Source organism: Pleuronectes platessa, chromosome 6 (assembly GCF_947347685.1).
Source record: "Pleuronectes platessa chromosome 6, fPlePla1.1, whole genome shotgun sequence".
In the NCBI taxonomy this organism is placed as follows: Eukaryota; Metazoa; Chordata; class Actinopteri; order Pleuronectiformes; family Pleuronectidae; genus Pleuronectes; species Pleuronectes platessa.
The window spans coordinates 21,349,946-21,376,443 of NC_070631.1; the positions used below are offsets into that span (position 1 = coordinate 21,349,946).

The 26,498-nt window shown below is 43.0% G+C and overlaps 1 protein-coding gene across 2 annotated transcripts in view; it reads left to right on the plus strand.

Moving 5' to 3' along the window:
• The first annotated feature begins 1,021 nt into the window (after window positions 1-1,021).
• The window catches only part of agrn (agrin), a 247,112-nt gene continuing 221,635 nt past the window's right edge, over window positions 1,022-26,498 (plus strand). For both annotated transcript variants that reach the window (XM_053424037.1, XM_053424038.1), the window contains exons 1-2: window positions 1,022-1,446; window positions 2,940-3,201. In XM_053424037.1, coding sequence (XP_053280012.1) covers window positions 1,255-1,446; window positions 2,940-3,201 — 454 coding nt within the window. In that variant the 5' untranslated portion in view covers window positions 1,022-1,254. The remainder of the gene's footprint in view (window positions 1,447-2,939; window positions 3,202-26,498) is intronic.

Here is a 26,498-nt window from a genome sequence, read left to right on the forward strand (position 1 = left end):
ACATAGATTCTTTTTTTTTAAATTGTTAACTTGCGTCCGAAGATTGTGTTGATTGCTTAACAGGACTCTGAAACAACCAATAAGCATTGTATATTTAAAAGCTGGTTTTAAGTTAACCTATCAGAATTATATATAAACAACAAAAATGAAAAGAAATGAAGCAAATTCAGATTAATTTCATGAAAAACATTGACCATAAAATGTTCACTGCAGATAAACCAGGTAGGATGAACACCAGGTTTTCTGACCTCACTCCGGCTCTAGCTCTGAACACAATTTCCATCACACAAACAACAAACAGTAACAGTATATTGTAGGATGACTCACTGAGGACAAGGAATAATTCTGGAGTAGCTTAAATGAGGAATAGCAAACAGCCTATTCCAAGCAGGCAGGTTTAGAACTGGCACTGCTCTTGTTAAAATAAAGATGAACGTCCAATTTGTTACAGTGCAGATAGATCTACCATCTATTTCTAATAAAAAAAGTAGTATGCCTAATATCAGTTGTCACCAGAACCTCCAGACTGGGGGAGAGGGTGCAGGGGGAATGGACCAATATGCCATGACTTCACATATATATCCGTTTGTTCAACGTTACAAATGACAATAATATAATAATATAATAATGCTAAAGGCTTCTCGCACACTAGGCATCCATCTAATGTAGGATGGCTGTTCCTGCTTTGAGCCTCTGCCGGTTCCGGGGGGCTGATGGGCTGATGCTGGGCACCGGAGGTAGAGACACCGTGTGTCCGACTGGGGGCGGCGTAGGACAGACACTTTCCACAGGGATACACCGCAATCCCCACCACACACACACATCACCCTCACTTGTGGGATCAGCAATTCAGATTGCATGCAAATCCAGGAGCGTCACCGTGTGCGTGTGCGCGTGTGACTGAGTGTGTGTGTGTGTGTGTGTCTGAGAGGGAAAGAAAGAGAGGGGGAGAGAGACGTGCAGTTGCATTCCTGGAGGGAGAGCTGCCCCTTCTTTTCCTCCTCTCTCCTCCTCCTCCTCCTTCCACTCGTCCCTCCTGGTCTCCCCAGCCGGCGGCGGCAGAGAGGATTTCTAACCCGGGCTGCGGATGCGGGGAGCAGGGCTGCACAGTGAAAGAGACACCGGTCGCCCGCAGGGAAGTTGTTAGAAGGAGGCATCGAAAATACATTTTGAACGCACTCGAGATAGTTTGGAGTTTCTTTATCGGACGCTCTAGAAAATTGAAGTGTAGGAAAGTTTACTTCTGTGGTGGCCATGGGATCCCATCGGACAGTCCGAGCCGGCCGGACAGCGCTGCTCCTGGCGGGGCTGCTCGTGGCTCTGTGCGCCGCTCGGTGCCCGGAGAAAGATCTGGAGGACCGGGAAGAGGAGGCCAACGTTGTCCTGACCGGCACCGTGGACGAGATCATCAACTTGGACCCGGTGCACAACACCTATTCTTGCAAGGTGAGTTCTTCTGAAAAGTGCTTTTACGAAACTATATCCGCCGCTTCTAGGGAAGGGACACCTGCTTCCTGCAGGAAAGCATGGGAATCTGGACTTGTTGGAGGTTATTATCATTTAATGCATTCACCCTCGTGCTGCTGACGGAAGCCATTAGCACCAAGTTTGTTTGTTCCAAGTCTCTCAGTCAGTCACAGCTCCCGAACAACATTTTACAAACTCAGCCATCCAGAAGCGTTTGGCAGCGTTTTCACGGACAGTGACAGTGAATCCACTTTGCCCTCGGTAACAGATAGATGCTGTGTTTTTTGTATTTCCACTTCCCAATTACATAGCTACAGGGGAGGGCTAACCGACCATGTAATCATCCCAAACATGTTGCGGCAGGAGGCTCCGTGGACCCTGGATGTTGCTCTCCCTTCATCTCTACACGTAAACGAGGGAAAACAGGCAACTTTTGCCGGTGGCTGCAAAACATGATGTGCAGAGTCTGGATTTGTTCTGTAGTGTTGTAGACAAATGCATCCACTTGACTTGTAGCTATAACAGTGATGTTTCTGGGGATAAAACAAGTCCATCATATGTAATGAGATCCCTGCAAAGTATCACTTTAATAACCAAAAAGAATACTAAAGCCATTTTCATTCCCTGTTATAATAATGCCAGACGCAGTAAAGAGTACTGGCAGGTGCTGTAAGGTGTGCCCAAGGCTATAAAGATGAGCCGTCATGTATTCCACTGACATTAGTCACATGCGTGAGACCTGTGCATGGTAATCAGATTATTGTTATGTCACAGGAAATAGTGTCTGGATAATGTACGACATAATAGCACACGGTGGAAGAAAAACATCCACCGTCCCACAATTTTTTTTAGAAAGCAATCAACTGTTGTCCCCATTCTGTTTTTACTCATTGTAACTTTTGCACAATCACGGACTTGAGGCGTACCACTCTATAATCTGTCAAAATAAACAAGTGGTGTTTGGTCAGCTCTGCCGCTGCTCTTTTCCTCAGCGCCCACTGGCTTCCCGTCTCCCGGTGACTGAGTGGAGTAGATTAGAGGCACACGGCTCTCATTCTGGAAACAGAAACCACCACCAAGTGCTGCTGCAATTAGACCAGGCAGGATAACATGGAGGCGAAGGGCCGACTCATGACTGTGCATAAAGCACAGCCCTGGCTGCGCTTCCTGTGATGCAGCATCTTTGGGTGTAGGAAGTGTTATTGGTTTAGTTTTCCTGTGGCTGGACAAAGTCTGTGCTTGGATCACTTGTATTAGATTGATTAAAATAGAAAGAATCTATTAAGATTAACTGTCATTATCTACAATGTCGGTGGATATTTATCTTGCAGTGGTGTCAATGACATTTATGGTAAACCCTCATTCAGATTTCCCAGATTTCTAAGATTTCCCACAGCACCTGCACCTTTTTATAAATGAAAATATCATTTTTTCTAGTTTTACCAAGTCTTCTTCTTGTTGTTTTTCTAAAGGTGAGGGTCTGGCGCTACTTGAAAGGCAAGTCCAACGTTAACCGAGAAATCCTCCTGGACGGCGGCAACAAGTTGATGATTGGCGGCTTCGGCAACCCGGGCATCTGCGACAACCAGGTAGCCACGGGCGACACTCGCATATTCTTTCTCAACCCTGCCCTGGCCTCCATGGGACCAGAACACAAGAACGAACTCATGCTCAACTCAAGTCTGATGAGGATTACCCTGCGCAACCTGGAGGACGTGGAGCACTGTGTGGAAGGTAAGCAGCCAGTCTGTTGTGAATGGAATGAGACCCAGAGTAAAATCTATGGAGGTTAGAATATACGTTACTACAATGTTGGAAAGATAAACGAGCGGTGAAGGTAATTTGAAGATTATCAGGGCTCATCTTACTTTACTTTTGATACATTTATAGGAACTGAGCTGTGGTTTGAAGACTCACAGTCACTGTAAATCACTTAAAGAGGCAAGGATTTTATTTGTTGGTGGCTGCTGAAATTACATGGTGTCAAACTTTCCCAGAACTGAATGGAACAAGGACACCTGAGTCATTTCAGGAGCTTTGTTGGCATAGCAAGGCTCCAGCTTTTCCAAGCAGAGCCTTGAGGTGGCAGATAATCACCTAGAGGACAGGGGTTGAATAGTTTAGAGATGATTCCCGACCTCTGCACCCTGAAGCTGAGCCATTTTGTTTGAGTCAGAGGTTAAACTGCTTTGCACTTACATGCACGTAACACAGGTTCTCACGCTTTTACTTTTACACGGGGATCAGAGGTTCCCACAATTTAACTTCACTACAAGAAAAGACCGAATGACTCTTAAACTACTCAAGAGCAGAAAGTAGGTGATGAGAAGATGAAAGGTGCCCACACAGGAAAATGGCTTTTTGAGTTTGGGGAAGTAACATTATTTTTTATTCTATCGATTTACATATTATATCTTGAGCATGAAAAGAGTTAATGAAACACTTATATTCCTGTGAGTCCTTTTTTGGTTGAAAAGTAATTTGTCAGGCTCTTATGAGACGAACCCTGCAGCCGTGACTAATAAATCTCAGCATCTACCGTGACTGTGAGACCGTAGCAGCCTGTGCCCCATGCCAGTGAGCAGCTAGCTCGCTGCTGTCTAACTTTTACTGGTGCTTCACAATGTTGGCAGCCGTTCAAAGTTTGACTCTAACACTTAAGATTGGCTTGGAGCTGGGGGGGAATCAGAGCACGAACCACCTTGCTGTGTAGGTTTTTCTGGGCCAGTCACTGCTTCAGAGTTGCAGGGTCTAGATTCTGGGTACTTTCCTCTCTGAACAATCTGGGTGGCAGGATGTTCCAATGGATGGAGCTTGTTTGCAGTGTTAAGTTGCATTTGGCACACACATAAAACTTCTTCTGTTTGTCTGTCCGGGCACGAAACACTGCACTGCTAACCTTTTCATTCAGGCTCCCTTTTCTTCTTTTTGGACTCCTCTTGTGGAAAGGGGAGTTTCTTGGCTCTAACAGACTGTCTAGAATGTGCCCTTTTTTGTTTGTGGCTTTGTGTTTGAAGAGGATTTACTTCTCATAACCTTATCTTCTCATATCCCCCTAGAGTAGAAAGAATAGCCGCGGGGAATTCTTCAAGAAGTCATCGGGCAAATAGTTAGACAGAGCTCTAGGATGAAGAGGTGTGAAGTGATTGAACACTTTCTTGTGGAAGCTATGGAGGTTTTTGTGCATGGGTCATCCAAAGAGTAAAAGCCTGGGACAATTGTCAGGTGCAGATCCCAGACCTAAAATCTGTATTTTTAAAAAAAAAATTGGGGGAGGGGGGGGATTAGCTGGCATGCCACCATCCGGAGGAGAATGAGCTTTGAGGCTTCTTCCAGTGCAGAGTTTTAATTAAGAGAGTCAAGTCAGATCCCATCCGTTCTATGCAACCACTACCCCCGGCGACTGTGGGATGTCAGTGCAGCGGGACAAGACTCTACCTGCTGCAGTTCTTATTGTACCCTCCTCTGCTTTCTCCTCATTCTTGACATTTTCGATAGCTAGGATAGACTCAGGAATGCCTGGCAGTGAGCAAGGCTGGGAGGTGCATTGTCAGGGGGGGAAGAAAAACGGCTTTGTGTGAGCTCCTTGCCACTGAGAGTTTGGAGAGGGACACGGACATGAAGGAAAATAGGATGAGTGATGTAGAATGTAGGAAAAACTCAGGATTCTTCTTTTGTACATGTAAGGACGTGGGCCATGACAGATGTTGTGTTTGCCGTGGCATACTTGTCAGCGTTTGGATCCGGGCTAGGTGAAGATAAATGCCGTCGGGCGTTATGTTTCACATTCTTTCTACACCTGTGCTCTTCGGACTGGGCGGTGGCACTTCAGGGCCACTCGGTCCGCGTGTGGGGTCACTTGGCCACCGACTTTCATCTGCGGCACTGCGGCCCTCCCTAGAGGAGTGTTTACAAGATCTCAGTAAACACTCCCTATTACATATTTACTGGGAAACTGAGTGGCCCACTTTCTGTTTCCTTATGCCTTATCTATTCTTATTGACGTCCTCACAGGCATATCTGGTTGAAATAGTGAAAAGGTGTTGAATTTGCCTCTTGCCAGGGCAGATAAGGGGACGGCCTTTGGCACTGAAAGTCTTTTTTTCTCTGGTCCTCCAGCCACCACTCAGTAAAATGTGCCGGTCCCTGGTTGTGCTTTACAGACACTTGTGTGTCAGACAGGATCAGTCACAGTAATTTACTGAGTCTTTGGAAACACAAATGAAGTTCTGCTTTTGGAAAAAAATATGAAAAGCGGCGATTCAAATTCACAGCAGAATGCTTTGTCCTCCAGATTTTGTTAAATGGTAAGAAGAGAGCGTGTGCAGCATTTATTGTTGTTTTATTCTTTCTTTTTCTTTCTTCCTTTGCCTTGTTAATGACAACAAAGAAGGCCGAGGTGTTTGGGTTTTGGAAGAGAGGAAGCTGTCTTGATGGAGAAGTGTTGAGCGTACAGGGAGATCGTATCATGTCCTTGCTGTGTTTATCAGCTGCTTTTGTTTCAGCTCTTGATGACATGACGCCATGAGTCTTTCCCTCAAGGCCCTGATGAAGAGCAGCAACAAAGGGCTGTTTCTTCCTCCCTTCTTGATCTCCTCCTCTCTTTCCTTTTTTTCCTTTTTTTAAATCGGTCTCTTTTTACAGGAGCAAAGATGAGCCAGTTAGAAATCAGTGCATAGTCATGCAACAGCTGCTTCGAAGATTTTTTTTCTTATCCCTTTATGCTGCATCTATTTAAGTAGGCAATGCTGAGTGCAGCTAGTATGCTTCATTTGTTGAACAATCAAAACTCCTTGTGGGATGTTAATGATGTTAATGGGGTTTTAAAGCTCAACATACCACTAACTCTTTATGATCTGTGCGTACAGCAGTTCAGAGGCTCACTGGTAATGGGGTTAGCCAGGCTTGCTGAGAACATGATGGGGGTCCTGATTTGCCAGCAGGTGGTCTTGCTTAATGATGGGCGAGCAGGCAGTCCTGTGGAATGCTCCTCGGGGTGGGTGGGATGTGGGTTGACTGTGTGAGCCACCCCCTACCCGCCACTGCCCCTCCTCGAGTGTTCCTTCAGCGAGTGAGCTTGGCCTTCGTGGAAAAAAATCTTGTTTGTGCAAGGAGGAGGCCCGGAATCGGCTGGAATACCTTACCTGTGCATGCTCCTACCTGGCTGCCTCCTCCCTCCTCACCTCCACGATATGTGAGGAGATAATGATAGAATGAGGCAAAATGGAGAAGAGTGTAGACTCTAGTTTTTAGCCATGGTGTCTACTTCATTTCAAGAAAAATACAAAACCCTCCAAAAATGTACGGGTCTCTTCACACATTCAGTTAATCAGTGCCCTGGAAGAATTTATGTGATGTTGAAGGACACACTACTACTACATTTTCATTTAAAAAAGCATCCACTCTGCTATGGTTACACCTGGTGTCCACACTACTCCAGTCTGGAGTCTCCAGAGTTTTAGAGCGGCTAAAAACAGAGACATTACCCCGTTCCAGAAGACAACAGCCAGCTTTAGCATTGGCTACCAGTGTATAACGCAACATGGATAATCAATTACAAGCGTTGCTGGTGTTGACTTTGCTCCCAGCTGTTGTGCAGTTACATTCTGCATTTTATATGATACAACTGCTTACATGCCTAGGAGACAAGCTATTATTCAAGCAATCTTGGACAATTCTCGTGTTGAAGAGGTTTTTTAAAGAATTAAACCTGATAGGGACTCAGATTTAAGTTTTCTCCCAGGAATACTCTCAGCTGAGATCATAGTGATTAGTTTGGGTTCTATATGATAAGTCTATACAGATGACTCCCTCATTGAATCTATGTTATATACTACATGATTTCACACCTCTATTCTCTGAAGGGTAATTTTATTTCGAGTGTAATCCCTCCTCTGAGCTCAGTGGAGGTGGTCTTTATATCAGCTGTGGTGGTCTATAAAACTCAGTGGGAAATTCTGTTGCTTGAGTTTGCTGCCTTATAATTTACATATCAGTCTTTACTACCTCCTGTTCATGTTTTTCTCTCAACAAGACGTAACAGAGACAGATTAGAACATCACTTCAGCAAAACATGACGACCTCCTGTGTATGTGGCTTTTCCATATATAACAGGCATGTGGGTAATTCCAGAGGGAAGATTTTATTTTATTACGTTGTTGCTGTATAAAGTGTGTGATAACACTATGCAGTTGCACTCAGGTAACGAAACTAAAGAACTGGGCTCTTTATCTACTCCACTTCTCATGTAAGGGAATCATGGAAAGTCAAGAAGTCTGACTTTTACGATAATTTTCCTGCATTTCTTGAATGGATTACAATATGTTCTGAGTCAGACTTCAATTGCTTGGTGTAGAGCTTTTCTACAAAGGTGTAGCCATGCAAAATCTATGTATGCTGTGAGGCTTTTTTCAAAGAATGTATGCAGTGAAGTGAACAGAATTGGACAAACAGCAAGGCACGATGGAAGGCTTTGATGAAAACGGGCAACAAAGGCTCAAAGGGAGAAACAAGGACTGATGGACCCGTTTGCCAGCTAGCCCACACTCACCAGAGTTATTGCACATTTTAGACTTTTAATTAAAAATGCAGGAGTAGAGAACCTGCTTGGCATAGCAATAAAGAACTCTGAAATGAAAAAGCCTTGAAAGATGGAAGAGAGCAACGGATCACTTGGCCTCAGTCCGTTCACCTTGACTTGTAACCCAGCCCAAACCAAGAGTGTATCACTCTCATGCTGATAAGAATCATAGATGGTATTGATAATAGACCCAGAGACATACATGTTGTGACATGCCTGTCTCTTAACATGCCAACAGTGTACACACAGTAACATTTAACATGTCCAAACATACTGCATATCATGTGAAATGGACAACTATACATTTCTTTGCTTATACTTGCAAAGAACCAAGAGATGACTCGACTTATTCCATTGATTTGTAAAATATGTGCATGTTTGTTGTATAACACTTTACACTGCTGTACTTCTTAGTTTACTTCCCTTAGGGTAAAATACATTTAAAAGATCTAGATGCTTCTCATTTGGAAATGTATGGACATACAGTGCCTTGCATAAGTATTCACCCCCTTTGGACTTTTCTACATTTTGTCATGGTATAACCACAGATTAAAATTTATTTCATCGTGAGTTTATGTAATGGACCAACACAAAATAGTGCATCATTTGGAAGTGGGGGGAAATATTACATGGATTTCACAATTATTTACAAATAAAAATCTGAAAAGGGTTTAGTGCATATGTATTCACCCCCTTTACTGTGAAACCCCTAACAAAGATCTGGTGCGACCAATTGCATTCACAAGTCACATTTGCAAGTCACATAATTAGTAAATAGGGTCCACCTGTCTCCAATTTAATCTCAGTATAAATACACCTGTTCTGTGACGGACTCAGAGTTTGTTGGAGATCATTACTGAACAAACAGCATCATGAAGACCAAGGAGCTCATCAAACAGGTCAGGGATAAAGTTGTGGAGAAATATGAAGCAGGGTTAGGTTATAAAAAAATATCCAGAGCTTTGAACATCTCTCTGAGCACCATAAAATCCATCATAAGAAAATGGAAAGAATATGGCACAACCGCAAACCTACCAAGAGGAGGCCGTCCACCCAAACTGAAGAGTCGGACAAGGAGAAAATTAATCAGAGAAGCAACCAGGAGGCCCATGGTTACTCTGGAGGAGTTGCAGAGATCCACAGCTGAGGTGGGAGAATCTGTCCACAGGACAACTATTAGTCGTCTACTCCACAAATCTGGCCTTTATGGAAGAGTGGCAAGAAGAAAGCCATTGTTGAAAGGGATCCATAAAAAATCCCGTTTGGAGTTTGCCAGAAGCCATGTGGGAGACACAGCAAACATGTGGAAGAAGGTGCTCTGGTCAGATGAGACCAAAATTGAACTTTTTGGCCTCAATGCAAAACGCTATGTGTGGCGAAAACCCAACACTGCCCATCACCCTGAGCACACCATCCCAACAGTGAAACATGGTGGTGGTAGCATCATGCTGTGGGGATGCTTCTCTTCAGCAGGTACAGGGAAACTGGTCAGAATAGAGGGAAAGATGGATGGAGCCAAATACAGGGAAATCCTTGAAGAAAATCTGATGCAGTCTGCAAAAGACTTGAGACTGGGGCGGAGGTTCATCTTCCAGCAGGACAATGACCCTAAACATACAGCCAGAGCTACAAAGGAATGGTTTGGATTAAAGAATGTTAATGTCTTAAAATGGCCCAGTCAAAGCCCAGACCTCAATCCAATAGATAATCTATGGCAAGACTTGAAGATTGCGGTTCACAGATGGTCTCCATCCAATCTGACTGAGCTTCATCTTTTTTGCCAAGAAGAATGGACAAACCTTTCCATCTCTAGATGTGCAAAGCTGGTAGAGACATACCCCAAAAGACTTGCAGCTGTAATTGCAGCGAAAGGGGGTTCTACCAAGTATTGACACAGGGGGGTGAATACTTACGCACCCAACAGATGTCAACTTTTTTGTTCTCATTATTGTTTGTGTCACAATAAAATTTATTTTGCACCTCCAAAGTACTATGCATGTTTTGTTGATCAAACGGGAAAAAGTTTATTTAAGTCTATTTGAACTCCAGTTAGTAACAGTACATAATGGGAAAAAGTCCAAGGGGGGTGAATACTTATGCAAGGCACTGTAATAGCCATCGGCAGAAACAATCTTTAAATTCCTGGCACAATGTCTTCGACATGGCACATGCATGGCAGCTCTGGTTGTAAAGTCACTCAAATAAAATATGCACAAAAGTGGTTTTCATTGGTGAATTGTGTCATGATCTAGTCACTCAGTAATTCATTGGTAAACAGAGTTGTTTTGAATAGAAGATGTAAAGTTAGCTGGTGTCAAAGTCCCAGTTAAGCTTTCCTTTAGTGTTGGAGGAGGAAAGTAGCAGTGACCTGGGAGGGTCTGGGCAGGGACTTGGATGTACAGTGACCCGTAAAACCTCCCTCTTCTGTCCCAGACATAAAGAGCTCAGAGGACCGGTCTGCATGAGATCGGGGCTCCCTCCGGGAAACTGGATCAGTGACAAAATTCCTGCATTTCTGAAGCAGGGCAGCTGCTGTGGCAAGCACGGCTACTTATTGTCAAAATGCCAAAAACATCAGGTTTGAGGAAAAGGCTTTTGGTGCGACACCAGGGGGGTGAGCAGAGGCCCTGGTGTGATTTGTATTTAGGTCAGCTCTGCTGTCACTCCAGAGCAGCTCACATCAAGACAAAACGAGGGGAGTGAAGAAGAATGAACAGTTTTTTCTTGCCCTGTGAAGTTCTCTTTGTTGTAGAATACGTTAGGGACATCTTTGAAAATCCTTTGGAAATACATTAACTTTCTATAAGTGTACTCCATAGCTGGATACATCGCATGGGTTAGTTACGTTCTGTCACCTTCTGGTTGCCGGCTCATTATTCACTGACTCAATGCTGGTAAATTAAACCTATCATGTTCCCTGTTGTCTCGTGGTATGCACCTGTTGCATACCACTGTCCGTATGCCAGTCAATGAGGCTGGGTAACGTAATGCTGGTATCATTGATTCTGCTTCAGCTCTTCAAGCCAGCCTTTCCTTGCCATCATGGACCTGCTGGAAGTTTCCACCATTCAGCCTCAGGTGTACGATTGCATTAAATTGAATGAACAGGCCTGGCTGACAGTGAATGTTTCAGTTTTATCCCAAAGGTGTTGTACAGGGCTGAGCTCAGGGCTCCGTGCAGGTAGTATACACTTTATGGTATCTACCTGTTGCAGCAATAAAATACGGTCTCAACAAATTATGTACCTTACCTTCCCTCCCCTACATGGAATCCGATCCTATCAAGCCTGATTTAACACCAATCTACACTACAATGCTGCACATACAGGAAGTAAGGGAGACCTGACAGTTGGGGGTCTCATGTTCACGGCAAAATATCATGGGATGTTGTGACTTTTCCTGTGCTGTTTTGCCTCTCGGACAACAAGTCTGAGTTACTTCCTTTCTTTCTTCCCATCCATCTCCCTGTCAATGGGTTGTCACGGTGAACCCAGGATGAACAGCTCCTCTCTCCCATGTGTCCTGTCCTTGATGTTTCCTTCTGTGTTTGCCATTATGAGTTTGATTTTCATTAGTCACCTTCAATCATCCCCTCACATTCTGATTACGACCTGCACATGTGCCCGTCAGTCAATGTGTGTGTATGCGGACATGTGCCGTGCCTGACACTTGTTTTGGTTGGCTCTATCCGATGTTTCTCTGATGCAGCTCAGTGGCAGGCAGGACTGATATATGACAGTTTTCTGACCCATTCTGTTTTCGGTGGTTTTATGCCTCCACTCTTAGTGTCACCACATGTTTAAATCTCCCAGAACTCTTTGTTGCCCCACCTGTTTCCCCTCTCCCCGGCCTCCCTTCTCTATACTCTCACAGTCGTCATTTTCCTCCTCCCAGAGTTCCTCTCTCACAGTCCGGCAGTTCCACCTGTAATTACATCGGAATCCCGTGTCCTGTAAAGCTGTCATACTATTAACTACCAGGTGCAGTTCCTGCCGGCCTGTCACCAGCATTCCATATGCCTCTGTCTGGGTCTCCCGCTCGGCTTCCTCAGGAACTTACAGGAGCGAATTATTAAAACGTCAGTTTCAGGATAATAGTGTCTTATTAGAAGTTGTTAAATCGACTCAGTGCTCTTTTACAACCTGGACCTTAAAAGATCCATGTTGTAATAAATCAGAATTTTCCTTTAAAGATGTTCAGAAGACACACTTATCTAAACTTGCTAAAACGAATAAACAGATTGGTGTTTTGATATTGAGCTGTTCTGGGGATTAAATCAGGATTTTCACTTTGGGAATTTAATGCCATCTAAGATGTTAGACTTTCTGTTGTTCCCCCGAGTGATGGAATTTACAAAATGTGTATCTTATGTCAAACCCCTAAAGATGACAACTCTCCTGACAGATGAAACCTCTCAGGAATTTCCCCCCTCTTTCTCTCTCCTCGCTCTCTGCCTGCCCTCCAGGCTGACAGATTTTTCTGGCTTTAGGGAGGCTCTCGGCCGGCCCATGTTGTTTTAGCCAACAATGGCAAGGACGTGATGGCTTTCAGAGACAAACAGAGATATCTAGCTGAGGATGTCTCACAGGCTTGAGTGTGTAGCTGTGTACACACACAGACACATAGAACCAGACTTTACAATCTCTCCATCGAACTGAGAAATAAACATGATGTGGTATGTGTCCCTGTGTCTGACCTTTGCTGTGTTATTGCTTTCAACAGTCAACACGTCACTAAAGTGATGCATCACTGAAATCCTGACCTCTCTTTGGATTGTAGTTCAACATTACCACAGGAAAAATGTGTTTGTTTTAAATAAGCTAATTGGCAGCCAGTTTATGTGTAGCAAAACACAATGTGACTAATGCTCCTGAACCAGCTATGAGTGACATTAACTAAGCTGCATCTTAATGGAACAGTTTTAGAATGTGGATCTTACCAACAAGACACTGACAATATTTCTTCCAGTCAGCAGCTCATTGTAAAACTGATGTGATGCGAGTAATTATGAGCTCAGTGCAATCAAGGGATCGAATCTGTGAGTCTAATAATATAACACCATGTGATGGATCTTTTCAGTAGCACAATGAACTTCAGATGACTCAGCTAGTTAGTCAAAAGCAAATGAGAAACGTGAAACACAATTACCCTGGAAGATGGCCTCGGCATGCAGTAGGTCGGAAGCTAACACAGATATGGAAATTCAAGGACATTTAATGGAAATACTGTTGGCTCTGAGACACTGAGAGTACAACGAGAAATACGTGCAGCGCTGTTGACCTTGATCTATTCTTCAGTTGGTTCCTGGTGCCATAAACTCTGTCCAACCCATTTTCTTCATTACATGAGGAGGATGGAGTTCAACTACTAGGAGGACGAATAATATAATAATATACATATTAACCATCAAATGAAATAATTTAAAATGCCTGTTATCTTGTCCTTTGCTTTTGCTTCTCTCTCACATTCTGCTGCACCACCCAACAAAAAATGGGAGCAAGTGCCATGAGGCAGCTTTTAGCATTTTCCAGCAGAAGCACGGCGCCTCAGAGAGTCTTGGCCTAAAGGAACAAGTTCTATCACAGCCTGCGAGCTGTTGCCAGGGGTATGCCCAAATCAGCCTCCCTGAATCCCACCTTATTGTCACTCTGAAGCCCCGTACACCATTTTACCCAGACACTGTGGCCTTAATACCATGCAGCACTGTCTGCCATGTTTGAAATTCCACGATATTCTCTTGCGACCATTAGAACAACAGCGACAACTCCAAAAAAGATTTCAGAGCAGTCTTTTCCCCTCTGCACTGAGTGGGTAGAAGCATGTCCTGGAAGAGCACTTGAAGCAGACATGTTTGAGGGGGCTCTTAGGGAAATATATGAGCCCTGAGACAGATGGAGGCGTTGAGTGTGGAGAGTTTGGGTTTGCACTGCATTGGTTTGTCAGCAGGCGATACAGCCTGTTTGGACAAGTTGTCGGAAAAAGAGCATCGTAGATAATTTAGGCCTTCCTTATTCTTCTGTGCACAACAGGACGAACTTCCACAGTTTTCCAAGTTGACAGCATGCAAGTGTAATGTATGGTTAAAGGAGAAAACATGTGATGTCCTGTCTTTTACTTGTTGCCTGCAAGTCTTTTACATTTACATTTGTCTCAAATTAATCTATTGATATAGTAATGTACTGTTTGTTGTCAATTGTGAACTATGTGTGTATTGTTGCACCCTTTCAAAAGGAGAATTTCTGTCACCTAGGACAGACATTACTGTCTATCTATCCATCCAAACCTAGATTGTGGGTTGGCTTGGACTTTATTGATGATAGATTTGATGCATTTCTGGCGTGGAGGGATTTTTGATTTACTTTCTCTGGAGGTATATGGTACCTGCATTTTATATATTTTTTGTTGTTTGGGAGCAGTAGTTTTATCTGTTTGAGAAATGTGAAGGTTGGGAGAACTCATTATTTTTTCTCATCCAGGCTCACAGTTGATCTTGATCAGGCCTTGGTTACAAATTTCCCACTGGAATTCCCCTGGGTCCCTTTTCCCCTATTGACTTCCCAGGCCTCATTCTGTCCAGGCAGGGTTCAGGCTGCTACAGGACTATCCAGCCTCCAGGCGTCCAATTCCAGCCAAGGGAAGAGTGAAAGGCAACAGCTCATCCTCCAGTTAGCCTTTACCTGAGGCCAAAGGGAGTGTGGGTTGAGAGGTTGAATCAGGGTCAGACGAACACCCCCCTAAAGAAACCCTGGAAGCACTCCCAGAGTGGCAATCAAGCAGAAATCCACGTTCTTCTCCAACTAAGTCATGCTGCTCAGAGTTGTGATACAAATCCCCCATATGATATAATAAGCATTTTAGCTGTAATAGCGTTGCATCAAACAAGCATCTCTTATTATCAGTCTTGCTGACTTTTATGTTTGTTTGCATTTGATACTGTCCTACATTTAAATGAAAGCTGATCTGAAGGCTGAGCCTGAGACTATTTGAGCTTAACAAGTCTGCTGTATTGAAATCAGGATGTGTGTGTTATATATGTGTTTGCGTGTTTGTGTGTGTGCTCTTGTTCCAAAGTACATCCACCCCCTTCTTCTTCTTTTCATGGCTATATTGGTGCTAAAGTGGTGTGTTTGTTGTCCCCACTCGAGACGAATCTCTTTGTCCCTGTGTGCTTTTTGTTTTGCATGTCTGTGTGTATGTGAGTCACTCTTAAACACGCTGTTGTATTCGATCTATGCTTCTCTCTGTCCTTCAGTATGGCTCTCTCCTTCTCTGTTCATTCTGTGCAGATTGAACTTGCTGGTTACGATGCTAGTGGAATCTTGATCAGCTCCAATTTACATCAAGACAATGGCAGGAATTGAAAGGCGATTTCTCTCTTTTTCCTCTCCTCTCCCCTCCTTAAACCTCCTATTCCCTCTTTTTGTCCTCCTCTCTTCTTCTGCGTCTTTGCCAACAGCCTCCACACCACCTACTTTATTGTGTTTTTTTAGAAGATGGGTGTCATGAGAGACCGAATATAATGGATGGAGAGGGAGCCTCTTTGACAGTAGACTAAGCTAAATGCTTCTGGACTTCATCTGTGCCCAAAAGGACACAGCCCTCCTGATAATGAACTCCACACTCTTGTCAGTCGTACACACACACACACTTACACACACACATTAAAGCCTAACATAAGCTTGTGTTGGCACAGCCGGCCTTCTGCCAGTAGTTTCTTAGTGGCATTGTGCATACATGGCAGAACACCACACTGTACCATCAATTGAGATGAGCTTCATTTGGCATCAAGGTATGATAGTCACACATTCCAACTCAAACACTGATCCTGTTTGACAGAATTCCCCCTCATAAATAGCAGGCTGCACTGTGCACAAGCATAAATCATCTCACATTTGACTAAGTGCTGCACAATTAAAACCAACGTGACATAATCATCAATATTAAGACTTATTGTATATAAGCAGACAGCTAGGTGGAAAGGTGTACTGACACCATATAAAGCATGTGTATGTCAAATCAGTATAAATTTCTAATGTACTATTTATTATGTACCTTTTTACCAACATGGAAGAGTTTGAGATTAGAACCTGATAAGAAGTAATTCTATCATACTTACATATTTGTGGGCTGGCCTGTTTGCTGTCTTACCACAGTTTTTATGGACGGTTGAAATCACTTTGATCTCTTTGCATTAAGAGAAGAGACTAAATGTTGTTAAGCGTGTTCGTTTATCCTAAATATGAGAAGATGAGCCAAACTCGGTTTGTTCAATCAAGTATTTATTTAGAAAGCAATGAAAGGTAACAACCAGCAAAGCAATGGGCATCCAACAAGTCGCATCAGAACACGAGACCCATCAGAACGCATCAAACAGCCGGCGCCTGTCTATTTTATAACAGTAGATCTTGGTTCTTCCTCCTCAGGCGTAGCCCCTCCTTCTTGGCTTTGGAATAAGGAAGTGACAAGTCTCAAAATGTTCATCTCTTGACCAGCCTTGACACAGCTGATGGCATGTGGGCCAACGGTGTTGACAATTGGAGAGAAGATTATTGTGTTCTTGCTATATCAAAACAATGTTCTGTTTGTACAGACATTCAAAACAATTTAACCAAGACAAAGAAACAGCATTGTGACGCAGACACATTCTAATTTTCAAGATTAAACACTTGGAAGGAAAGGGTTATTATTAATCATTTGCGTGAAGGCCTTATCTGGCTCAAACTACTTCTATCTTTATTCATTTAGAGTTGAGTTAGACACAGACTATAGCTAAAATATTGAAATCCTAACAATGTCTTCTTTTGTTAGAGCTGGATTGAGATGGCTTGTCTCTGCAAACATAGGAGGGAGCTTTCTACTGACAATTAGCTTACATTCATGAAGCAGCCAGCTTCACTGTGTAGGGGACCTCCAGAGTGCTAAGTTACCTATCCATGGTCAATGTATACATAGCTGTTGTTAAAGTTTGTGTTACTTTATCTTAAAAAGTAACACATTATCAAAATTAAAGGAATTTAAGTGAAGTAATTCATTTTCAAGTACTTTGTAGTGAATTCAGGTAAAAGGAAGAAAAAAATTTAAGATAAAAGCAGTTGTTCCAAACTCGAGATGAACTTGAGCGACATGGAGCCTAAACCAGTTATTTGTCCTTGTTTAATGTGGTCCAGTCTAAAAAACTAACATGGAATTAACATATGATGCCCCCCACCTCACCCCGCCACACCATTTTGGTCACTTAATCCAAAACTTCTATCAAAAAAGTTTCCCAAAGTGTCTTCTGAATAATCAGTAAACTGGATTTATTTCCCAGAACAAACACCCAGTGAAGTACAAACAATTCCCATCACCAGAATAGCAATATAATATGATATTTGTTTTGTTGTTTGTTGTATTTGGCTTTGGAGTAACATTTTGTAGCCCTTGTGTCTGAAGTGTTCTGTCTGCAGGCCATAGACTAGTGATTTAATCTTACGGGAAAAAAAGTCAGCAGCTGCTCAAAGATTTATTTTGTCATTCAGTATATTTCAACATTTCTTGCACAAACTGTGTTCTGCTTTTGCTTCGGGAGACTGGGGATCTGTCTGACTGCACCTAAATCAACAAATGAAGAACTCCCAAAGGAGTTAGATCATTCCACTTTATTATTAGCAATGAGAAAATGTCAATTTTTCATTCTCTATGCCCTCTCCCCGTCCTCCAAGGCTTTATCCACTGTGACGCACACCTGAAGCATCGCCATCCCTTAACTGAAAATGATAACAAACAGAAATGGACGCCATCGAGACTCAGAAGCCCAGGAGGCATTTGGCCTCATAGTTTACAGTTGGTGGATTACCTACAGTCAGTCACGGCCATTATGTTTACGTTTCGCTCACTTTAGCCTGACCATCAGTACTTTGAATGAGCTGAAATTAGACCCATGCAAATCACTCAGATGGTTTGAGATGAACTGCTGACAGTGAGGGTGAGGCCTCATCACCTCCTCTCTGTGGAGAGCCATTAGAGTCTGATGTTTATTAAAAAGCCCTTTTCCCAAGAGTTTAGCTTTATTAATGGTTATGTGCAGAGTGGGTTGATGGTCGTGTATCATCCTGATTCTTGTGTGTCTCAGTGTCTCTTTTCCTCTGATGTGTGCACAGTTGTATTGTGGTGTGCATTTGTGTAAACTTGTGAATGAAGGAGAGCACCAGGGCATGGTGTGGTACCTCTGCAGAGCAAGAAGACAGTTTTTTTGTTGTTTCGCTCCTCTCCGACGCTAGTTGGAAGAATTGAAGTGTGCAGAGAAGAAAGAAGGAGAAAGAAGTTGTTTTTTCATTAACAGCAAACTCTGAGAACAAACTGCTATCAGACTTACTTGTTTATTAAGCACAGAAAGGGAGCTTGAGCTTGTCAGGGGAGGGACGGGGGCTTAATTATTGTATCTGCCGGGGAGGTGTTGAACGAGGATTGTGGAATACACACTCAGCCTCGGAACAGATTGTAAATTATCACCCTCAGGCCACCGCCACAGCTTCTCCTTTTTAGATCAGTGTTGACAAAGGCTCGGAGGCCGGCTTTTGGTGGGGTGTGGAAGGCTGGGGGGTAGCCTTTGTTGTTGGCTTCTTGATTTTTTGAACCCTCTCCTCCCAACCACCTGTCTTCCATCATGGCCGATTATCAAAGATCTGAAGTTGAGCACAGTGCGCACGCTAACCAGTCCTTAGACTAGGATTATCATCCCCTTTTCTCATTTTGTGAGATGAGGGGCAACAAAAATGTTTTTACCCGGTTGGGGGGTAATTGAAAAGAATGATCCCCCCCCACCCAAAGCATTCACCACCTTGAGGCAGCAATCTCAAGTTCATTGCAGGAGGAACTGTGGGGAGGAGAAAGGATTAAGGAGAAGGGACCAAGGCGTCTAAAGACTGAGTGTATTGTTGCTGGCTGTTCATCAAAGCATAAAGAGAGCTCTGAAAGAGTGACAGGAAGGGGGGTATTATGGAGGTACACTGCTGTCCTCTGTCTCTATCACACACCCACACAGATCCAAAAAGTTTCACATAAAATGTTGCCCTGAACTCGGAGATGCCACACTATCATTCTCCGTCCTTCTGTTTTGTCTTTATCTGCAAGAGGCATTACACCATTTGTAAGTGGAATATTTGTGAAGGCCTTCCACTAATTCTGTAACTCAGAAATAATGACTGTAAACCCTTGACATCCTACAATTCGGGTTAAAAGCAACAACTTTGTGCAGCTCCAGTGTATTATTCATTCCACTATGTACTTAAGTGAGTAGAGGAGTGTTTTGCATCTTTGACTTTCAATTGTAGTGTAATGTTGTGCAATGTTGAATCAGCAGTTGTGGTTGTGTTAACATGACCACATAGATCCTAAAAAACAGCCAGTCCCCATGGGTCTCTGCAAGGAGATTTGGAAAGTCCCACACATGCACTCACCCGAGCACACTTCATCCTGCCCATTCTGGGTTCGCTAGGTTCTCATGTCGGAAGATTATTCACGGGGATTTCGTTCTAAATGAGGTGAAATTATTGCTCTTAGTGAACCAAGTCTTTCAGAAGTCACTGCCAGGGCTTGAGCTGCTGCTTTTTGTTCTGCTTCCCTTTGTTGGCCGGCATGGCAGAGTAACCTGACCCCGGATCTGACAGGCGCTCAACTTAAAGAAAAAGTAATCTTTAGCACTGACTTTAAGTTTCAACCTTTATCATAGTGATGACCATGAAAAACTATCAGGGGCCTGATACGTTGGTCTTCCTGTAGCTCTACTACTACTATATGTCTTTATTTAGCAAATATTTGCCCTTCATATGGCCCATTTTAACAATATTTAAAGATCCAATGATCTTGTACTTTCTAGTTATGAATATTTTATTTGCTTGTTTTTAGTTTTGAACTTTTTTAAGTGATAGAATTAGTGCCGTAATAGGACAGAACATTTATTTGTCTCTGAATCTCAAGCCAGTTATCACATTTTTATGGTTTGCAGTTTTTTGGGTTTAGGATATTTTCCTTATTTTGGGATATTTGACTAAATTAACAAATTCATGGAAAATTTCAGAAAATCAGTTTCTGAAACTCATAATCTTCTATTAGTTTCTTTTAGGGCCATGTGCTGTAAAGGCACATAGCCAACTGGTTTTTGTCTAAACTTGGGAAACGGAAACCAGGAGGTACAACATTTCCCAGTTAGCACAACTTAGCACTTACTTTCCAAATTCTTCACCGAATCCTCAGAGGCAGGGATTGCATGTTGCTGTTGCGTAGCTCTGCTCTTTCGAAGGCCTGGCTGCCTGCCATGCTGTGGGCCTGTCAGTGAGTGGAGACACTTGTGCGGTCACTCAGTAGTGCTGTAAATGCCTGCATGCACAAACACCACGTCACTTTGATGTCTGGACCACAGGTTTATTTAACATTTGAAGACAGTGAAGTGACTGACTGCTTGTGTTTTACTGTGTGTGTGTATGTGTGCACAGCTCTCTGTGCATGTAAAGCATTTGACTCGGAAGTGCACACAAACTCAGCTTCACAGTTCAAACCCTCCTCCTCCTCCTCGGCCGTCCTTTAGGTTCCCTTCTGGCCTCCGAGTCATCTGCAAACATCGTTAAAATACTTGACGCGGGGACTGTTGGCCTATTCCAGGAGGCAGCGGAGGATGTTTGCGCCAGTCCATTATCAGTTTCACCACAAGTTCAGTCATTCAGATTACTTCAGCTGAATGGCAGCCAAATGCAAACACCCCAGTAATTTCCATTCCAGATTCATCCACTTGCTTCATGCCTTTCCAACTTGGGAGCGACCTGTTCTGCTGTGTTGCTCACAGAAGGCTGAAGCGCAAGGGGGAGATCCTGGAGGGACGAGTGTTTGCAGGGCAGAGCCTGGCTACATTTGGAGTTCTTTTCTGACTGGGGGAAGGGGGTGTGCTACTGTGGTTGGGGGTCTATCTCTGCTGTTTGGCCAGCCCTTTTGTCTCCCTAATGACCTGGCTGTGTAAAGTTAGCCGCTCTATTCAGAAGGCATTAAGGGTCATTTTACCTGACGACGGCCATTTCCCCCATCGCAAGCCTGGGGGAAGGGAGATGTTTGAGAAGTTCCTCTGCACCGGAATGCCACGCTGCCTTTTGGACGGCAGCGTTAACCATCTTTCCAATCACTTTTGTCTTTGTTAAAAGAAGCGGTTCTGTTCATGTGATAATGTCGCACTTTATAGCATCTTTGGAGGATTTCACTTGCCCCCACCCCTTCAGATGGAGTTCAGAGGTTGTGGTATAGTTGCGGCACAACAGTACTGGAGCTGGTAGGGATTCACTGTCTTGCTTGAAGACACTTTAGGTAGATGCTTTGCAACAAATAGGCTTGAACTTAGATTATTAATTTCAGGGCAAATTCCAAGAATTTTTGTCTTCCATCAGCATAGTTTCAACTGGTCGGACAAAGGCACCTTAAGCATCTGTTGTGTCAGGGCCTCTGAAAGAATTCTTATCAATCATGTTTAATAAAATTAGAAGAACAATTATGGAAAAAAGGGACTGGGAGAGAAACATTGAGATTCCAAAGACTTGACAACAGCCCGGAAAGACATTAGACCTTTTCAAGCAGGCCACTTAGACGTATTGATTCAGCTTCCATAAAATGCCTCGGATTATTTTTTTCAGTGACTCAGTTTTCTCGATGTGCATCGAACAGCAAGTCGATGTCCAGGATACAAAAAGAGCATGAAATCAATACATCTTATAGCATGTTTATGATTAGAGCCAAACTGCACATGTCAGATTATGAGAAGTCAAATTTTGAAGCTTAACTTAATTAACTGAGCAGCATTAATTTGTAGAGAGATGTATTTCTATGAAATATCTTAATTTAGCATCAACACAGGTAAACCTGACCAGATTTCAGGGCATTACAAAATAGGAGAAGGTTACATCTTGAGGTTTTCCTCTATCAGACCTGAAACACTTCATGTAAACTGAAGTTATTTGGGAATTATTAACCCCAACCTGGTTATTCATCATAGCGTTCAGTTGCCCTAGTACTGTACCTGCTCGGTTGCTAAGGAATTGGCACTTAGGTAATGAAATGCTCATTGCTGATGGGGGCACTTGATTGTGCTGAGACTGATTAAACAGGGCCAAATGAGAGGGTAAGGGCAACTAGAGAGGGAGAGAGAGAGAGATGGGGATGTACCAAGTGAACGACAAGCACATTCTGTATTAGAGACCTGGAGGAGAAAGGATGGCAAGGCTGCTGCTGTTGGCACAGATCCAGCACAAGAGTCTGACAAGTCTACTTACATTGTCCACTTGCAACTCTGAAGGATATTCAGAGAAGGACAGATTGAAGGCTTTTCAAGAAATAAGGAGCTAGAATCAGTATCTCACAATTTTCTGCAAAATGTTTGGAATCAAAGTGAATACAACCTTTGAGTGTAACAATCCCATTTTTGCCTGCTTTTATGCAGATCAACAATGGCAAAACAGAAGCAGACAGACCATTCACCCAGTAATTGCCTTGGTTAGATCACTTTCTGTATAAATGAACGAATGATTGCCAAACGGAAATGAAAACAGGATCAAATTTGTTAAACACTTGAAGACTACACATTCAACAGCCCACTGACCTTTACATGAATGCATTTCGTAGGTTGTATTTCTATTTATTTTTCGGTGACTTTCTATCATTTTCTTATCGCTACTTCTATTTCCCCCAGTGCCCATTATTTGTTTTATCTCTTCCCCCTGCTGATAGCCCCACCCTTTGCCCAACCTCCATAATATGCACAGTCACCTCCACGCCACTTTGGCTCCATTACCTTCGAGCCTCCCACAATCAATGACCTTTGCTCCTACCTTTTGATCCCTGTCCTCAGATTCTTCCCAGCATTGTGGTGACTTAGACTACATTCATGCTTCAAAAATTAGCTAGTCATAACAAGACTACCATCTTTGTCACCTGCCTGCTCATATATTTGGAACCATTTCAGTGGGAGCTGAGGTCTGACAGCCAGGTTACAATCTTTGATTATATTCCCGCAATGAGTAACAGCTCAAGTTAACAATGAAACCTGAGGAGGCCATTTAGTCGAGTATTTGTGCCTCTGTTGACTTTTGGACATTTCTCGAATTCCTTCGTCCATTCATGTTTTGTGTGTATGCCGTCACGTGTCAGTGCACCGGTGGCCTTGTTCTGGTGTAACTTCCAACAATGCTGTGCATCCTGCACTCAGATATAATGAGTGCTTAGTCTCTCCATCAAACGTCCTTTAATCGGTGGCAGTGGCTATTTGCTAAAGTTAATGTTTCATGTCATTATCGATTATGTCATTATCAGGACAATGACTACCCATAATATCTGAGCGGGACATCAAAAAGAGAAATGAGGGAATTGTTGGAATTTTTTCATGCTGGAAATGGTTGTTGATTAATCTTCTGTGATTGATTCCCTTACTTTCTCAACAATACTGTCACAAGAGTAGGTCTAAAATATGAATAGTCCAAAAATGAAAGTAAATACTGCAATATGGCTTTTGGTAAAACTTACAAATAAATCTGCAGCTTGATACTATTCATTTTACTCATCAATCTTACATTACATTTTGTTGTTCTTTTTCTTGCTACATATTTTCACCTCTGAACGGTTTGATTGTCATTTCTGAGCCTCTGGAAATGGCTGCTTAGCCATATAATCTGTACATAAACGCTCAAACGCCAAGGGTGACATTTATTGAAACTGCACACTGGCTAAATTGCCACTTGTAACATGGAGGTATTTACAAAAGTCTGTGCTGTGGATGCAGGTGTTTTCGGAGTAGCAGAGGGGAGGACGAGCAGAGATGACAGAGTATGTGGGAGAAAGGAAACATTAATGAGTCTGGAGAGCTCAGGGTGGAACATTCGGTAAAAGGACACAAATCAGTCTTTTTGCTCACTTGTTCAATCTGGGAAGTCTCACACACAAAAGAAAACAGACAGAGCAGGGTGAATTGGCAGCCAGTCTTGTGCCTAGACAACAATCGATGAAGCGGTAAGATTATGATTCTCAGGGTTAAGATATCTGAAGAGCAGCATGGTGCCATTCAGCATAAAGTTCTTATTATGTATCTATTTTTGGGGCTTGAAAGCTGTGATAAACCTGAGTTTGATGAAAGTAGCTGTGCTTCATTGGTCAAGCAGGCCTCCTGACTGTGAACCACGTACCTGGCCTTCTTGGCTGCACTTCGTAGCTCACCTTTTCCTCTCAACATGTTTTTCTTGTACACTCTGCATTTGGAGGCTTCGTTTGAAATCAGGCTATTGTGATAAGTCGCAGTGATTGAAGGTCGCAAATGCAGGTGCAATGACTCAGTGTTTGCTCATTTGGATTTTTCAATTGGCAGTGATAAGGAGGGAGCAAGGAGGGCTGGAGTGACACAGAGAGAGAGAGAGGGAGTGAGAGAGGGAGAGAGAGAGGGAGAGAGGTGAACAACCGGTTCATTAAAGCAGCTCACTGAATGATTTACAGGGGTTTGAGAAATGCACTCAGCCAAGTAAGCGAGCCGATATAAGGAACAGAGGGTGAATCCCAACAGCACTGTTTGTGTCAGATTTCCACGTGTCCGTGTGCCGGACAGTATAATTAAACACGCCGAAGTTCAAATAGTCACTAGTGCTGTAAAACACCACAGACCTCTGGGCCAGTTTATGGAGTACTTTTCATTGTCTCTCCACACACAGTCAACATGACATGACCTGCGGTGGGAATCTGGAGAAATGGCTCTGGAGTTTACTCAGAGTTTGCCTTTCACACAGGTTTTCAGCAACAAATCCTCCATATCATTCAGGCGAGGGGAGGAGCAGCTTGGTGCAGCAAACAGAGGCAGGAAGTGACGTAGCAGCACCGCTGCAGGGGTCATTTTCCTGACAACACACAGACACTGGTGTTGCCTTCGATCACCACAAGCTCTCTTTACTTTTTCACTATTTGTTTTTTTCATTTTTGCATCCCCTGCTGTGTTTACACATCGTCCTCTCCTAGATTTCTACGTTCATTTTACTTGGAGGTCAAGCGGATCAATTGCATGTTTGAAAACAGCTCTACGTGACTATATAGCATGTTTTCTATAATTTAAATGAAAATTTTAAAATAAAATTTAGCCTAAGGGGACGTTTTTACAGATGTAAGTTACAACATCAGCTGTTTCCTCCATTCACCTTCATGACTCTTATGGTGTGTCACTGGTAAAGGCCTCTTGTAACGTCCGAGTGTGGGGTTTAATTTGAGCACTTGACTGTACTGTTGTGGCTGTCATCCTTTGAATCTCTCTGTACTAATTTAAGTGATTCTTGTGTAGGTGGTTAAAGAGACTGGAGATGTTTGAGCCTGTCCATGAAGACTAGCCCAGCAAATAATTGACATGTATGGTTTACCACGATCCATGTTAGACCTATCCAGCCATGACCCTGCAACAAAAGAAGACCCCCTTTGAGTTACGAGCTGTTCATTTGGTCTTGACTGTCCAGGGTCCCTCCCGGTTCAGGGAAGAAAGATAGAGAATAATATTATACGAAAGACGTTTTCATAACATCAAGCAATATGTACAGTATATCATCATAGTGCACAGCTAGATTACTACTGAATTTGACTGCAGAGAGCTTTTGTTAAAACATCAGTGTCACGCTCTTTTGTAAGGTTTGCTCCCACTTATCACCAAGAACATTTTCTGAGGGAGTGGATTACATCTAAAGTCGGTGTAAAGATGCAAGTGGCGGTGTGTTTGCTTTGGAAGGCGTCCATTGTGGCAAAGAAAGTGTTTCAACTTGAGCAGAAGATTTGTTCTTACCCCGCGGCTTGATGACACAAATCACACATAGACAATATGAGACACTGAGATTTGCGTGAGACAAAATACACACTACACTAGTAACTTCAGAGGAATCTCACAGCTGTGTTAAATCTGATAATAACATAAATAGACCAGAATGCAATGCATCCATAACACATGTTAAGGATGGGAAACAGCTTGATCAGACACAGCCCAGCATTCATGAACTGTTTGACGTACGTACATTCTCATATTCTTGACTCTTATGGGAATCAGCCAGCACATGCTTGTGTCAATGAGGTCTACAAAAATACATTGTTGGAGTTAAAGAAACCCACAGCCTGGAACTTCAGTTCAGGATTTGCACCTTGAAGTCTCATTTTTTGTTGAGAAAAGGTTTATGTTATTTTTGTCCCCTCTAGATATTTTGGTAAATGTCTTTATTTTCTGTACAGAAGTTTCTATTTTTTTTCAACAATACAACATAATGATGTAGTCTCATTGACATTGGTGCCCCATTATCATTGTCTCGTCTTAGTAATGGAAAGAAATAATTGATAAAGTTTAAATTACAGTGGTTATTTTAGTTAATTTAATGCTACAGGAACAACATTGGATAAACCAAAACTTCTGGTAATACATTTCAAAATACCCCAT